Source organism: Lycorma delicatula, chromosome 3, assembly GCF_047948215.1.
Source record: "Lycorma delicatula isolate Av1 chromosome 3, ASM4794821v1, whole genome shotgun sequence".
NCBI lineage: Eukaryota > Metazoa > Arthropoda > Insecta > Hemiptera > Fulgoridae > Lycorma > Lycorma delicatula.
This window is the reverse complement of record NC_134457.1, coordinates 199,184,961-199,202,867: the sequence shown is the minus strand read 5'-3', so window position 1 is coordinate 199,202,867 and position 17,907 is coordinate 199,184,961. Positions and strand designations below refer to the sequence as shown.

The following is a 17,907-nucleotide window of genomic DNA, read 5'->3' as shown; positions in this document are numbered from 1 at the left end:
GACTCTTTTAAAAGCTAATGTAGCTTTTAATAGCTAACTTAAGTAACTTCATAAGTTAAATAACTTTTTAAATAGCCGATATTGACTTAGTAAAAAAATTAATGAATCTTAGATTTTAAAAAAAATACCATAATTTAAATTTTAATTGGTCAAATTGTTAAATCAAAAATTAATACATACATACTGTAATAATCTGTTATTTTAAGTTATGTAATATATTTTTTAATTTAAGTTAATATGTAGTTACTCATTATTTTACACTGAAAATAAGAATTAAAAAGATTGGATCTTACATGTACATAATAGCCTACTCCCATTTGTCGGCTACGCAATTGCTGACTCCATTTTTTACTAATATGAGTGCTGCTTATTACGATCAAAACCAGAAATCCCAACATGATCATAATAACCAGTGACCACAGTACAAAGAAACTGAAAACTATTTGCTTCTCTCAAATTTCTCTAAAATACAATTCTTTGCTTCAAATACAAAAAAAAAAATATTTAATAAATTAAGTCGTGTAAAACCTTGAAAAATATTACAAAAATTTACTTGTCACAGAGCTGTTTCAATTACAAAATAATATTACTCTAAATAGATGTTATTCTTAACGATTGAGTAGCTTACTTGTATTTTTTTTTGTTATTTCTAAACCAATAGTGTGTGAATTTTGTAATATTTTTCAAGATTTTGCATGACTTAACTTATTAAATATTTTTGCTTTGTGTTTTATGCAAAGGATTGTATTTTAAGAGAATTTGAGAGTAGCAAATAATATTCGGTTTCTTTGTATATCTGTATATAAATTTTTTTCAGAGTCAGGGCAAACAATTATCTTTTGAGGAATGCCTTAACATTATAAGTGTTTTCAGGGATCTGCTCACCATTTTTATTTTTTATATCATTCTGTTTTTATGATAAGAAGATTCAGTATCACTTTGACAATGAAAACTGTTTTTTTGGTGTTTGTGATATCAGTTATTTTTTTTTACCTTTTTTAAGTGCACATTAACTATTTCTAATCACCTTCAGACTGAACTTGTTGATTTCCTTACACTCCCAGTAATAACTGTTGTACCAATATCAACAATAAAGCTGTTGTCTTCAAAGCTGAAAATAGGGATTTTCCAGCAAAAAAATTTATAATAATAAAATTTATAACTTATAATAAATATCATATGTGTATTATATCCATTTAACTGAAAATTACCTATAAAAGACCAGCTAATCATAAATCAGCTGTAATTTTACAATGTTTACACTTCATCACAATAATACACAAAAGATATAATTACTTTTATTATTATTATTTTTTTAATAATTATTCATTATATAATATTGATATTCTATTATATTTATAATTTATTAAAATTTTTTCATAATATCCTTTCGATACATATTCTAGTATTTTCTGAATCCTGATAACTTACACAAACTGAAGAAATATGGATGGAATTGGTGATTTCATTTTTCTTAATGAGAAAAGAATAAAACATGTGATCGTAGCCAGCACCAACTGACACAAAATAAAGACAAAATGTACATTTATCTTGAAGTTTTTTACTTTATATTTAAATTGATTTTGTGAAAAAGACAATGACATGTTTTGTCAAAGAATAATAATAAGAAACATTTCATTTTGTAAAATGAAAAAAAAAAACAGTAAAATTATGTCAATCAATATTTAACAGTAAAACTATCTTTTGTATACAGAAAAATGCATAAGAAAGCAATATTTCTAATTATCGTGTTAGTGCATGTTTTTTTTAGTTAACAAAAAGTTGCGACCTTTCAAAAGAAGCCCCCTTAATGTAAATAACTCAAATTCTGTTTGTTTGTTTGTTATTTTCTGTTTTTTTTTTCATCAAAAACTCAAATTCTTGTGCTTGAGTTTTTGATGAAGATTCATTTAACTCCCAACAGGGAATCTTGATAATTTAAAAATAATTACTTTAAAACTAAGATTACCAACATTAATACAAACAACATAGATTCAAGCTAAACGAAATATACATACAATTATTTTTCTGAAGTCAATACTTTAAAAATTCCTACATTCCTTATAAAAACAAAAATTGTTATGTTTGATATGTCATTTTATATAATTTATATACAACTGATGATGTAGGATCCCGCGAAAGTGCTATTAGAATAAAGAAAAGAAAAAAATAAGGTATGTGTCATTTCATTTTTTTTGTAATTCTGTACTTGGGTTGTTCAAGTTGGTTTTTGATTATAAAAAATACAATATACACAATTACAACAAATTCAGTCAATATTAAGCAAATTATTGTTTATGTAACAAATAATAGGATGCAGCAAATAACTACAACTGCTATAAAAAGTGTAAACAACCACAATAGCAGTTCTAAAAGGAAATGAAAGAGAGAATGTTAACAAACATGTAATACTTCAATCATTGAAGAATAACACATGTATAGATTATAAAAAATCAAGGGTTTTACAATAAAAATTATAACATGATGTTATAAGAATATCTACAGATGGGAGAAAAATATTGCAAAACATATACCTAAGGTGTCTGATAAGTCTAAGCAAAAATAAAGAAAAAAATAATTTTTGGGAAACATCTGTTTTCTTTTGTAACATAATCACATTTAAAATCTACACACTTAATCAAAAAAATGCTTAAGTTTTTCAATTCAATCCTTAGAGAATGATTTATCAAAGTCTTCAAAATAGGCAGATATTTCCCCAATAATTTTATCTCTTTCATACAAGTCTCTCACCAGCAAGCCATTTCTTCATATTTTCAAACAGATATTAGTTTGAGATGCTAAGTCTGATGAGCAGAGAAAATATCCAAGAATTTTGAATTTTAATTTGAACAATTTTGCTGAGAAATAACCTTTTCTTTTTCATCAAATGAAGTTATTTTTTCTTTATTTCCTCATTTAAACAATCTAGCAAGGGTGCATATTATTGATCACTTATCTTTTACCGTTCTCCAGAAAATCAATGAAGTTTATACCAAAAGTATCCAATAAAACAAGTGTGCTTTACCTGCTCATGGAACAGCTTTCACTTTCTTTAGAGTAAGTTTCCAGACCGCAACCCACTGTTTTGACTGGTCCTTGATTTCAAATCAATAGTGTATACAAAATTCATCAACTGTTATGAAAGTACACAAAAATTCTTCTCATTGATAATGAAGCAGTTTAAACCATCCTTCAAAATGTTTACTCATTCAAGCTTTTGATCAATTGTTAGCAGATATGGTATGTGGACAGTTATTTCACATGTAAATATTTGTATAAAATATGATACACCTATTCATTTGAAATGTCTATTGTCAATGCAATTTCATTCACTTTCAATCTTCTATCCTCTATATCATATGAATTTTTTCAATATTCTCAGCAGTTGTAATTTCAGACTATCCAAAATGTTCAGTATCATTTTGTGTTCATATTATAACCACACTGAAAATAACCAAAATATTTATAAAATGTTTGAATTGATGAAGCTGACTTGCCAAAATATTTATCCAGATCGGCTTAAGATTCTATGTGGTTTTGCTTTCAGAAAGTAGTTTGGTCATTAGCTGAAATTCTCTTTCATCCATTTTTCACAAATCACAATAACTGATTGACTCAAATATCTGTCAACAACATAATTATGATTACATCTAACTGAAATTATGTGTACTGGTGTATGCTCCTAACAGAGATACATGAAACTAACAGTGACCTGCACATGTACTACAAATGCCATCTATTGACTTTACATGGACTTATCAAATATTCCTCTTGCCCTACATTACTCACAAGCATGATACAATAACAGCAGAGACATAAGTAATGTTGATAGAATCAGAGTGATTTAAATGCTAGTATTAGCTATTCACTTTGATCACTGCTTGGCTGTTACTTCAAAGGGTTCTCAATTGGAATTTCTTGTAATGTCTGTATTCTGATTTTATATTTCACCCTGTGTATTCACTAAAAAAAAAAAAAAAACAAGTAAATAGTAAGTTAACTTACTGCTGAACTTTACAAGCTTCACACATAAGAATGGCACGACGAAGATTTCGATCAGATTTTTCTGCTATTCGTTCAGCCAACTCCTGTGGAATATTAAGACCTTCCTTTTTACAAACACTCTGAAAAAATACACTTAAATTAAGCAATTTAAGAACAAGGAATTAAGCAATTTAGGAACTATTTTATATATAAATATAAAATAGGTGCATAACCAAAATGATTTAGCTGATCTGATGAGATATGTCACTTCTACAACTGGCAGTACCATTCTCAAAAAAAAAATCTCACACTAGGCTTACTAAGAAAAGTGAGGAGTGAAATGGTTTCCTGTTGGCTTCTTCACCATGAAACATATTACTGCACACTGGCATATCAAACCATAAGAGAATGAAAGAGATTTTCAGCTCTCTTCCTTCTGTTCATTACTGGGACTGACTGTATAATGAACATTATTACCCTCAGAAGTAACTGATTTGAATCTTAGCTGTTGTTTTACATGTATAACAGCAATAAGAAAGGGTGGGAAACGTGTGAAATGAAAAAATAACGCCATAAAATTAATTCTATAAAACTAATTCTCAATTCGAAGTGAATGTACTATAACATAAAAAAAGAATTTCAATCATAATTAAATTTTATAAAGTGAATAAATTGCTCAACCTTTCAATAATCAAGACAAATAAAACTAGTTTTTTTGGTCAAAATAAAATTCTAGATAAATAACTGCAAGTTAATGTTAAATTTTACTAAAGAGAGAAACTTACAAGCCAAAGATATAATAATCAGTATTAAAATATTTATAAACAGTATAGAACTATACTTTTGAAAATAACCCCTTCTTGGCTTATTTAACTTCAGCTAACATTTTTTTACTTTCTTTTAATGATAAATAAATATATATATCTAAATAAATTATTTATCAATTAAACATTTAGTAATGCAATTTAAATGAATACAAACATTCCTTTTTTTCATAGTATATTTTAATTACATGCAAGACAATTACCCAACACTACTTGAATAAATACAAATACCTTAATACAAAAAAAATAAAAATAACTTCCAAATAAATACAGCAATATACTTCATAAAAAATGATAAAAACTACATAAGTTTACTTAACCTTACAATGTGTGAATTTTGGCAATGTTAATATTTAACTTATTAGGGCATTATTCCTATCAATAGTTGACTAATCTTCATTTATTCAATACATGAATGAATACTAACAAAGTAGCTAAATATGCATAATTTATAATATTTTGATAACAAAATAAAATCAGAATATAATAACATATCGCAGGTTAGGAACAATTCTTTTGACCTAAAGGACGGTCATGGATTTTGCCTAGCATACTCTAAAATTCAAACATCTCTAAAATATCTGCAAGCAGATAAAATTCCAACAGGAACACATATTCAGCAAGAGATTAAGAATTACTGTATTCTGTAACAAAAAATAGGAGAATACCTTTATATATTTATAAAAAATATATAATAAAACTATTTTTGATTTAAATGCATTTTTTAAAATAATCTTAAAAGGTTTATACCATTTTTATTCAAAAATTTAAGTAACTGAACTGCAACTTAAACTGAAAATTAATAACAAGAAGTCAAAGATTATGACTGTAGGAAAAACAAAGGAAGGTACAAAGGTTGATATTAAATTAGACGGTACTATTGTAGATAAGGTTGACTGTTTTTATTATTTGGGAAGCACTGTCACTAGCGATAATAAATGCCACAGAAGTAAAAAGAAGAATAGCACTGGCAAAATGAGCTTTCCAGGATAAAAAGAATACACTGACTGATAATCATATGAGTATGTAAATAAGGAAACAATTCGCTAAAATTTATGTCTGGAGTGTTCTAACTTATGGGTGTGAAACATGAATGCTTGAGAAAGCAGAAAGAAGACCAGAAGCAATGGAAATGTGGATTTGGAGAATAACAAGAACAAGCTGGGTGGATGGGAAAAGAAATGATCAAGTGTTAGCAGAAGTGAGTGAGAGGAGGTCCTTGCTAAATGTTATACGAAGAAGAGTGAAATTGATAGGAAGTGTAATACGACATGACCAGTTTTCGACGAAAATATTTGAGGGCAAGGTTTTGGGTAAAAAAACCTAGAGGTAGACCAAGAGCAACCATCATCAATAATGTTAAAGAAGAGGATGGGCCTTGGTTCATATAATGACTTGAAGAAAGAAGCGGAGATGAGAGTGATGTGGCTAAATCGACAAGGCATAGCCTTTAGTAAATGATGATGAATGTAAGTAAAACTGCAGTGAGATATCCAGTGCACCTAATGTAGTACCACAAAGAACATTTTTAATTGTTTCTTAAATGTTTTCAGAATACAAGAAAGCAAATATTTCTGCTGATCCTAATCAAAGTTAATACACTATTCCAATTAATTATCAATAATAATTAACTATTAATCTTTAACATCTAACAAACCTGTAATATAGATACAATTTCATTACTTGTAGGAGCAGAAACACGAATACCAAGACATCGAGATTTTATAGCAGGAATTACTTGAGAAGTTGAATTAGCACACAGAATTAATCTACAGGTTTGAACATATTTTTCCATAGTTCTTCTTAATGCATGCTGAGCATCTTTAGTAAGCTTGTCTACCTCAGTTAATAAAATTACTAAACAGATAAAAAATTAATTCACAAAATTAAAAATTTTTCATTATATAAAAATGATAAATTAGTTTTGCATTCAGCAAAAATGTTATCAACTCTTAAATTACTTACTTATATCAAAATAATAAATACTATCAGTCAATAATAAAATTTTAATGTGAATAATTATATAAATGTATATATACTGTATCCTGAAATTGTAATAGTTGTAGCTGATATGACACAAGATAAAGTCACTCTCAGAAAAAGTACAGCCATTTCTAAGAAAAACTAAAATTAATTGTACTGGTCATAATTAAAGAGTACCTTACATTATTTTTTGTAATATATAAATTTAGTATGTACCATTAAATATATGTCAAGATTATTAGGAATTTACATTTTCATTGCCACATAAAGAGTATTTCAAACATTTTCTTATCAGTTAACTTGGGCCTAAATTATTCTTTAACATTACAAGAACTTTTATCAAATTAACTTCTCTATGGCTAAACAAAAATGTAATTCTGGGAATTGTAATTGTTTGTAAGTAAAAAATATGGCTCTAAAAAAAAGAAATGACACCTTCCAGTTTGACAATTTTTTGGGCATATTGTAAATAGTATATCTTAACTGATATCAGCAGTTTAATACCAATGTTGTAATTTTTACTGCTGGTTCTACTCCTTTGGAGATTCAAACCAATCAATTTCAGAATTTTTATTATCTTCCCCATTTGATATACAAAGTGTATCACGAAGTTCTCCAAGCACTTTCATAACTATTCTACTTGTAAAAATAATGGAAAATGTTCACATAAACATATGTAATGCAAAGTTAATGCAAAATGATGTTTTGTTTCAACTGGACCGATTGAGTCAAGTCGGATGCTAGTACTGTTTGTGTATGGTCGTGTTTTATAACCTCATTACGTTTGCAATGGAGGAAAATATGAATGTTATACTATCAAATTTTATGTGAAACTCAACAAGTCTGCCACAGAAACATTTGATTTTAACCAAATATCATGGAGATGCCATTCTATCAAGAACTATGGGTTTTAAGTGGCACAAAGCTTACAAAGAGGACCGAGAAAATGTTAAAGACAACCTCGATCTGGAAGACCAACCTTGTCAACAAACAATGAAAATGTAGAAGTGGTGCAAGCTGTGATGGCGAAAACTACCAATTGAATGTCAGGATGATTGCAAAAAAAAACAGGATTGGATAAAAATGCAGTCCATAGAAATTTAACAGATCGTTTACACATGTGAAAATTTTGTTTAAAACTCATACTGAAAAACTTGTCTGTGGAGCAAAAAGCAAATTGGGTGAAAATATGTCAGGATTTACTGGAAAGACTCAAAATTGGGCCAAATTTTTTGAATAAATAACAGGTGATGAATAATGGGTGTTAGAATACAATTCTGAGACTTAAAAGCATAATTCAGAATGGAACACAAAAAGTTCTCCTCATCCCGAAGAAAGAATGCATGAGCAGATCCAAGGTGAAAACAATGGTTATTGTTTTTTCAACAGTTGTGGCATTGTGCACAAAGAATTTGTACCTCAAGGACAGACAGTTATTAGCACCTTTTACAAAGATGTCTTGAAAAGACTTCGAAAACGATTCCAGCAAGTCTGAACGGACATTGCACATGATTGAGTGCTGCACCACGATAGGGTGCCAGCTCACACTTCGCTTTCAATTTGAGAATTTCTGTTGAAGAAAAACATTCCCCTACTTCTACAGCCTCCCTCCAGCCCAGATCTAGCTCCATGCAATTTCTACCTCTTCCCTAAGTTGAAACTGAAGTGTCATCATTTCAGGATGATAAAAAACATTAAAAAAAACTAACCAATGGGTTAGAGTTTCCTTAAGTGTGTGTAGCTCATTTGCTAACACACTTAAAGAAAATGACTTCCGATACTGCTATGAACAGTGGAAGAAACATTGGAACCACTGCGTAACTTTTCAAGGGTCATACTTTGAAGGAGATAACTTATCCAATAGATAATTAAATAAAAAATCAGTACACTTACTTTTGGGACAAACCTCATATGTCCTAAAGTGCTTTGTTTGCGAGTTACAGCTAATGAAAGATTTTGCTTTGATTTCAGTTGGTTAAATGAGGTTGTACTGAAATTTTTAGAACTTCAATTACGAGACAAAATTAGTGATTTCTTGTGGTTTTTGACCTGAAAACTGAATAAAATAGGACCCAGAACTGTATCTGCAGTAGTTTTTGAGAAATCTAGGGTGAAAACTAATAAGTTCAGGTAAAAAACCCTGTTTTTTATATTCTGATGTAAAATAACTTTGTTAAATGGGTAATAAACACGTAAAAATTTTAAACAAAACTTCTCGAAATTTAATTCTGAACAAAATGTTCTAAGATAAGTTGAATAAAACTAAGAGAAGTTATAAAAATTCAAATTTTATTTAGAAACAGTACATTACTACATTTGTCAGAGAGCTAGTTTAATGTAATGTTAGGTATTTAATGTAAACAAAAACCAAGATTCTTTTTTGGTGATATGAAAAATTTGTAAAAACAAAATTTATTGTGAAATAATTTTAAAAAACCTGGAAAACACACGTAAAATAAAAATTACTTAGATAATAATTTTTTATTAATGACAGAAATACAATAAATTATTTGAAAAATCATAATTTCAAAGTTATAAAAAAACCACAGCTGGTCAACCACAATACTTTATTAGTGTTTAAATCATTTTTTAAGGTATATTAAATATATTGGGTACTGTGAAATGTGCTGTCTTGGCAAAGGTTTTTTGTGAATTTCAGTTTGTATGTGATCGGTTTGTCATTGAAGTAATGCCGTACTTATTTACAACAGGAATACACTGATATGATATGCATTTTGGGTGTGTGCAATGGTAATGCACAGCTGCTGTAGTATATGAAATATGTTTTCTGAATTGCAGAATTCCAGATCTCAAAACAATTAGCGCATTCTTTGGGAAACTGGTTCACTACCTAGTATTTGTACTAGTTATGAACATTCTACCCAACACTATGCTGTTATTGATGGAGTTCAGGCGTCAATAAACTACATCTTTCTTGGTGGATTGGAGTTTCATGTTCAGTGGTTTGGAGGACACTTAAAGCAAAACAAGTTTTATCCTTATCATAAACAGCTAGTTCAACATCTACACTCAGAAGACGGTCTGCTTTGCTTGGAATTCTGCAACTGGTTGAATACAAATTGACAACTCTACAAGTATGTCTTCTTTACGATGAGGCAAATTTCACTCAAGATGGCATCAACAACTTACACAATGAGTATACATGGGATAGAAGTAAATCCTCATGAAACGGTGGAAGGCAATTTTCAACACCAATTTAACATCAATGTATGTTGCAGCCTTCTTCACAATCTGTTTGAATTGTTCATATTACCTGACTGCATAAATGCTGAGGTCTATTTGCACTTTCTTCAAGAAGAATTGCTGCAGCTGCTTGAAAATGTTCTCTAGAACTGAGACACAAATTATACTTTCAGCACTATAGCGCACCTCCCCACTTCTCTTATACTGTTACCACTTAATCATCATTTCCCAGAGAAATGGATTGGTCATGGAAGTCCATATTTCTGGCCACCAAGATCACCTGATCTAACACCTTTAGATTTTTGCAACTGGGGATGGATGAAAATACTGTATACAAAACAAAAATACATTCTTGTGAGGAATTAATTGTCTGCACTAAGGATGCTGCTGAGTAACTTAAGGACAACCATGAAAACTAAGAACAGCAACGAAAGCAGTACAGAAACGTGCAGAGAAATGTTTTGAAAGTGGTGGAGGGGGGGCCTCATTTTTAAACATTTATTATAAATTGGTATATATAATGCACTGTTTCTAAATAAAATTTGAATTTTTCTAACTTTTCTTTGTTTTATTCAACTTTTTACTCCATTTTTTCAGTATTAAATTCCCTACAAGTTTTATTTAAAAAATTGCTGTGTTTATTACCCATTTAACAAAATTATTGTATACAAAACATAAAAAAACAGGGGATTTAACCAGTTTATTGGGGTTTACCCCCAATTTCTCAAAAACTACTGCAGATACGGTTCTGGGACCTATTTCATTCAATTTTTCATGTAAAAACCCATAAGAAATCACTAATTCTACTTCTTAATTAATGTCCTAAAAATTTCAGTATGATCTCATTTCATCAGAAATGCTGAAATCAGAGTGAAATCGTCACTAACCGTAATTCGCAAATTAAGCATTTTAGGACATATGTTAAACTGAGCTTTTTCCATTATTTTCACAAGTAGAACTGGTTATGAATGTCGCAGGAGAACTTTGTGATAAACTCTGTATAAAATGTCAAAAATGGTAATTTGGAAAAAATCCTGCACTTCTGATTTTTTATAAAAAATAAAGGAAAGGGATATCAGATTTAAAATTCATAAATATACTCTCTAGAACTTGTTAAGGGGTATAAATATTAAAAATGTTGTGCATCAGAAGCTGGTTAGATGAATATTGAGGATGAGCCTTGCAGTGATTGATCAGTTTCAGTGACTGAATAGACGCATCAAATGGAAGTGGATGAATTGATTGTAATATTGTATCAACAAATATTACAACAAAAATGTCATATTGTATACAAAATATTGTACGACACAATGCATTGCCATTCAAATAGGAATATCTACAGAACAATTAGGCGACAATATTACAACTGAGTTATCATAAAATTTCCTTTTTGGTGGGTGCCACACAAACTCACAGAAAAGAATAAATAACAATGAAAGAAATGTTGTGAACTGCTGAAACATTATTATGACAAGGAAGATCATTTTCTTTTCAATACTGTGGTGGGAGATGAAACCTGGGTACACCATTACGACCCAAAAGAAAAATGGCAGGGCAGGGCATGAGATACTGGTACTTATGATTTGCCATAAAAAAAAGTTCAAATTACAACACTGTGCAAAGAATTTTTTTGCATGTTTTGGCATTCCAAACACATGTACATGATTGACTATCTGGAAGCTCAGTCAATAGTAAATTGTGTGCGACACATATAGAATTATAGAATTAAAATACCGTAGAGTTATGCGTCATGCTTGACAAGTCATGGAGCTAATAATTCTGCAACATGATAATGCTCAGCCACACATTTCTTGCAACTACAGAGGCTCTTGTGAAATTGAAATTTCAAGTTATTAGGTATGTAGAATAACTTGAAATCTATGCACCAGATATGATGCCAGATATGGTGCTCTGCATCTTTTACTTCTTTCCGCAATTAAAGGATATTCATCTCTCCATTCATTTCAGCATGGATGATCCACTGAAGGAAGCAGTAAGGTCATAGACCATGGTGAGACCACCAGCTGATGGCATGAGAAGTGAGAAAATTGATTAATCATTGGGAGCAACATATATCTGTAAAGGATGACTGTGGAAAAAAGGAAGAGAAATATTAAGTATTTGGAAAATCTTTTATAACAAGAGAGAAACCTGAGGAACTTAACACAGAAAAGGAATGTGAGGTAACTGAACAGGATGAAAGACCACTGATGTTAAAGAATGAAGTACAGAAGAGAATTAAAGAAATGAAGAATAAAAAATCAACTGGAATAGATGAACTTTCCACAGAATTTTAAAACTGCTTAAATAAGGAAGGTGTGAAAGAAATAATTGAACTGTGTAATAGGATATATTGTATGAGAGAATGACCTGAAGACTTTGTGAAAACAGTAATGGTACCATCCAAAGAGATCTGGTACCAGAAAATAAATTAAACACAGAAAAAGTTTAATAACCCACGCCATTAAAACATTTTAAAGAATCCTGAACTGAAAGTTGGTAAAAGTAATGTTAGAGAATGCAGGAAGGGAACAGTTTGGCTTCATGAAAGTGAAAGGAACCAGAGATGCTTCAAACACTGTTAAAAGCCTTAGAAGAAAGAAAAAATTAAGTAAAGTGAAAAATAATGGAAGTAAACAACAAAGAGGATTTAGTGGTAAAGGCAAGTGAAAGAAGATTAGAAAAAGTAAAGATTACAGATATTTGGACTATGGTGACATAAGACTGGAAGATTACAATGGAAATAAATGGTAGGATAGCAGTGCCAAAGGGAAAGTAAGATGTACAGATTGAATGAGGATTGAATAAATATTGAACAGTATTAAGCAAGAAAAATAACTCATGCAGAAATTACACAAAAAGAAAGGCAATGATTATAACATGTAATTAACAGGGAATGGAATTTTGACAATTGCATTGGAAGGGTAGGTAGAAGGAGAAAAGAAGTGACAAAGATGAACTTAATAGATGAGATGAAGATTGGAAACTTCAAAGGGATGAAGAGAAGCTTTAGTGCAAAAATGAATGGAAAAAGAAGTGGTGTAAGGGATCTGCAGCCAGGCAGAACACCAGAATATGATGAAAAAAATTAGAGAACATAACTAATAGAATTACCTTTAAATTCACGTTGGCCACTGGCATCAAGCTGATGTGTTTGTGCAGCACCTTTAATTAAATCCATTACAACTATCCTGTCATATATTCCAGCATCACTTGGATTTACTTCAATGTGATAATTACTTGCTACTGTCATTATCTCAAGCTTTTTGTTTGAAGGTGTCTGTTTATAAAAAAAAATCAACATGTTAATTCTGAAATGCTAGTCTTACTCAAGACAAACACTATCATCATTCAGCAATTTTATATTATTGGTTAAAAAAGGTACTGTTGTTTTAATAAAAATGAGATAAAAACTCCCTGTTTTGGCTTTTAAAATAATATTAGTAGCACAATCTATTTAAATTAATTGGAACACATTTCATAAAGAACTGAGTATTCTTTAGCAGTTTTTAATGCAGAAAATTCAGATGGATTGTTCCACCTCTTTTATTATTAACCAAACTTTTACATAACTGTAGGTAAGATGTAACTGGTATCTAAAACAAGTTATCTTATTTTGAAATATTTAATGCTGCTGATGATGCAGATTGATATTAAAGATTACACAAAATAACCTGTTTTTTAATAACAAAGTAAGTCAAATTTAAACTAAAATGACTATTTTTACTTACTTCAAAACACTTTTAATTGGTCTTATGACTATTGTTATTATCACTAACGCTGCTGTCTTGCAAGCTGGAAAAACAAAGAGTTAGTGCAACTAATGATGAACACAAGAACTGAATGCGCTTTACTGTATTTAAAACACATAATATTAAAATTATCAGTTGGACTGATAAGGAATCACTTAATTTTCACACCTTGATAAAACCAACAAACTTCAAAACAGAAAACAATGTCCATGGTGATACATGCTGTTGCTAAAATAACTGTACAATCACAAAAAAAAATTTAGTGGTGTGGGACATGCTGCTATTGAGTTAATTGCCAGATTGCTATAATATAATTTCTTAAGACGGATGTATTTTTTATTAGATTTTGTGTTTGTTCTAGACATTTTGTTTGCAATTGCTTAGTTAGTACAGTGATTAGTATACTAGCTTCTAGAGCAGCTGATCTTGAATTTAATTCCTGGCAAAACTGGGCGTTTTTCACTCATTTCATCCATCATACCTTCCATGTTAAAATATGGGTATGCCTAAGGTTATAGTATTGAAATAGAGTAAGTAAATTTAATTATACTAATTATTTATATATACAAGATGGCAGGAAAACTGGAAATTTTGAAAGTAGTAGTAGCAGCCCTGACAAGCTGGTAGAAAGGTGGGAGTGGCATCCTTCTATGCACAACTACCTGCCATTTAGTAATCAAGGACCAGTGGGTCATTGTGAGCATTTGTCATGATGGCATTTTACAAGAATGGTGACAGTGTAACTGCTGCTCAACATGAATTCCGATGTCATTACAATTTAGGAAGTCATGGTTGTGTTCGATCTTGCCACACCATCAAAACATGGGTTGAAAATTTCAAGGAGATGGATTCAGCCCTAAAAAAGAAATCACCACGTCAACAACTCTAGAACACATTGAACCAGTTTTGACCCCAATTGGAAGGAGCCCATGATTAATAAGGAAACACACAGCAGCACTGTACCTAAACCGAACAACTATCTGTAGAATATTCCTGTGATTTGAAGTTTCACCTTTACAAAATTCAAGTTGTATAAGAACTCAAAACTTCAAACTACATGGTCCCATGAGTTCCCATGAAAGTGTTTCAAAGTGCCATTCAAAATCTCAGCATTAACATTCGAATTGCCATCATCTTTGGATATTGTTTTTAGAAATTTAAATTTTCTGTTGGGACACTTAATGGCAAATAATTTACTTTTTGTTTTTAACAATAAAACTTGTAATTTTTTTTTTACTTTTATGAGGGTTACTTCAAAATTGTGAAACCTGTATATAACTTATTTATTCAATTTATATAACATTTATTATTATACATACAGTAATTTATTTAATCAATATTACAGAGGAACATATAATATTTTTCTACATTTTTATTTACTTATATGATGGATAGAAAGAGCTAAAACTAATTATTGAAATTTATTTGAAAAAGAAATTCTAATTACAGAGCAAACCACTGATATTTTGTGTGGTTATTAAAGGAAATTAATTTTATTAAATACACAGATGAATTCATTGGTTTAGCTAAACTAGTGCATGCAGAATACAACTGATAAGAGGTTTAGTAAATAACAAAACACCCTTATTTTGGAATAATAGAAAAAAATGATCTGGTAAGCCATATCACAAATTGCAAACTGTCCTCTACGTAAAAGTAATGTAAAAAATGTTTTAAAAATTTATGTTTGTTACTTTGGTTATATTTAGGAAATTGGTCTCTGCCTAAAGATACTTAATCTGTTTAAAGAGCATTCATAAATAAATAAATTTATTATGAATAATAAATAGAAATATAACTTACTGCTTACGCTTTTTAAAAATTGACATTAGCATTTTTATAGTGCACACCACTTCATCAGATGTATTAAAATTTTTATTTTTAGTCTTTAATAAGTATAAAATACTAAGATGATAAACTACAAATTCATAAATAAGTTTGTACAGATAATACCTTTAATTTAGAATATATATATATATATATATATATATATATATATATATATATATATAAAATAAATTAAAAGAAACATTTAAATTAGAATAGAGAAGCATTTTTCATTTTAAAGGACTACAGAAATCACAATAGTCCAATGGGATGGTGATCACAAAATTAGATTATTAGAAGCCTTATAAAAAAAAAAGAACAAGACTAGAGAAAGTTTGTAATGAACCAAGAATTAGGTAACTGGGAAATCTTTAATTAATAATGATGGAAAAAACTTCATTGTTAAATAAGATAAGGAACAAAATCAGCCTTTCAAATAGTGAATTTATTTTAAATCTCTTTATTTAAGTTATCTATCATAAGTACATGAATGGTTATATGATTGCTTAAATAATATTGCTTAGATTTACATAAGTTCATACTGTCTCTGTCCTCCTTGAAATATATTTCTATCTTATCTAAGCCTACATATGGGCATATTATACTGGTTGTTATAAGCGATTGGTATTTGGGTGATTCATTTATGCTCAGCGTTCCGATGACAGTGGGTGAGTTTCATTAGCAGACCGTAATGTGCAGTTTCTATATAAATCTAACTATTGTAAGTAAAGTGTATAGGGTACAATTTTACTACATTTCTGCAGTGCATATACAATAAAAATAACTTATTAAATATATTGCAAAATGCCAATTTATTATAAGTGTAAAATTATTTTTGAGGTTACCAATGACGCAGTAAACTGTAGTGAGTGTAAAAATGTTTTGCATATCTCATGTACAAGGTTATCTCTTGATAAATCTAAGAAGAAAAATTCTCTGGCAAGGGCTGCTAGGAAATGTGAAAATTGCTTTGGTATTTATGAAGCTGGGGGAATGTGCCAGATTGAGACTAGGTTTGAACAGATTTTAAATCTGTTGTCCAACTTACGTATTGAGCTTTTGTCTTGTATAACTGAAAAAATAGGACAACTATCAGGTCAAATTGGAAATCTTAAAATTACTGCAGAGGAAACCAAATTTCTACTGAATTGACTCTACAACAAAAAAAAAAAACTGTCAACAGGTGTGATGAGTTAGAAGTTAGAGAAGTTCTCACCTCAGTAAAACCATCTTACAGCTGCAGAGTGATATAAATTTGCTACAGCAGCAGACACAGCTGGAAAACATAGAAATTGTGGGTATTCCTCAAAGAAAAGGTGAGAATTTGTTGGTTGTTTTGGAGTCTTTGGTACATAATATCCAAATTGAATTTAAACATAATATATAACTATTCATTGTGTACCAAATGCAAAAAAATCCCTCCTCTATTGCGATTAAATTTGTCTCCCAACAGATAAAAAATAAATGGATCATTGCAGCCAAAAAGAAGTATGATCTCAAATCAATTGAAACAGATTCAAAGTTGATAGCATCACACATATATATTAATGAGCATCTGCCTTATAAATCTATATAGGGTGTGGCCAAAGGATTAAAAAGAGAAAATAAATTAGCTTTTGTTTGGTCGCATGACGGAAAGATCCTGGTTAGGCAGACAGCATCACCAGTACAAAGAATTTTGAAGAAAGATCTAGATAAGTTTAGTAATTAAATGTTAATTATTGTTTCCATGGATATTGCTGACATTATGCTGTTTTTGTAATTATATGCTTTAGTTTGACATTTACTATGAGGTCGTAATTTCTGAAGATAAACATTGGTGATTTCATAATTTGATCTTATTTTTGTTGACTCTTACTTAGTGTTACGTTTTATTTGTGTTAGGACTTACTTAGTGTTATGTTATCTTTAATTATTTCAAGATTAAAGTAATATTTCTATTTTATTTTATCAGTAATTTTACATGTTTTGTTTCTGAATCACAATAGCATTACTTTGCGATTAATATTCTATTTATTTACACACTGACCAATTTTTGTTACCTGTAATTCTTATTGATATATGATGTAATAATTCTGACGATTTCTTGGTACGTATTACTAAATAGGTGACTCTAGTGCAGCATATAATCACTGCTCCTTTAGTAGAACTTTTAACTCTCTTTATTATGTTACCTTTTCTTAATTATTCTGCTTTATAGTACTCACAAACAATTTTGAAAGTGAGATTTCATTAGAATGTTATAGCACTAATCGATGACATATTAAATTTCGAGCCAAATATCCTTATCAATGATATGATGATGAACTATTCTTTTAATATTATTCATATGA

At 29.7% G+C, this 17,907-nt stretch overlaps 1 protein-coding gene across 2 annotated transcripts in view; it reads right to left on the bottom strand.

The window, feature by feature from the left end:
• The window catches only part of RfC38 (replication factor C subunit RfC38), a 37,149-nt gene that overhangs the window by 8,844 nt on the left and 10,398 nt on the right, over positions 1-17,907 (bottom strand). Inside the window, exons 3-5 of one of the 2 annotated variants that reach the window (XM_075359070.1) lie at positions 13,110-13,275; positions 6,466-6,665; positions 4,006-4,088 (exon numbers count right to left, since the gene is read on the bottom strand). In XM_075359070.1, coding sequence (XP_075215185.1) covers positions 4,006-4,088; positions 6,466-6,665; positions 13,110-13,275 — 449 coding nt within the window. Of the gene's footprint in view, positions 1-4,005; positions 4,125-6,465; positions 6,666-13,109; positions 13,276-17,907 lie in introns of both variants that reach the window. The other variant, XM_075359068.1, reaches the window with a different exon arrangement.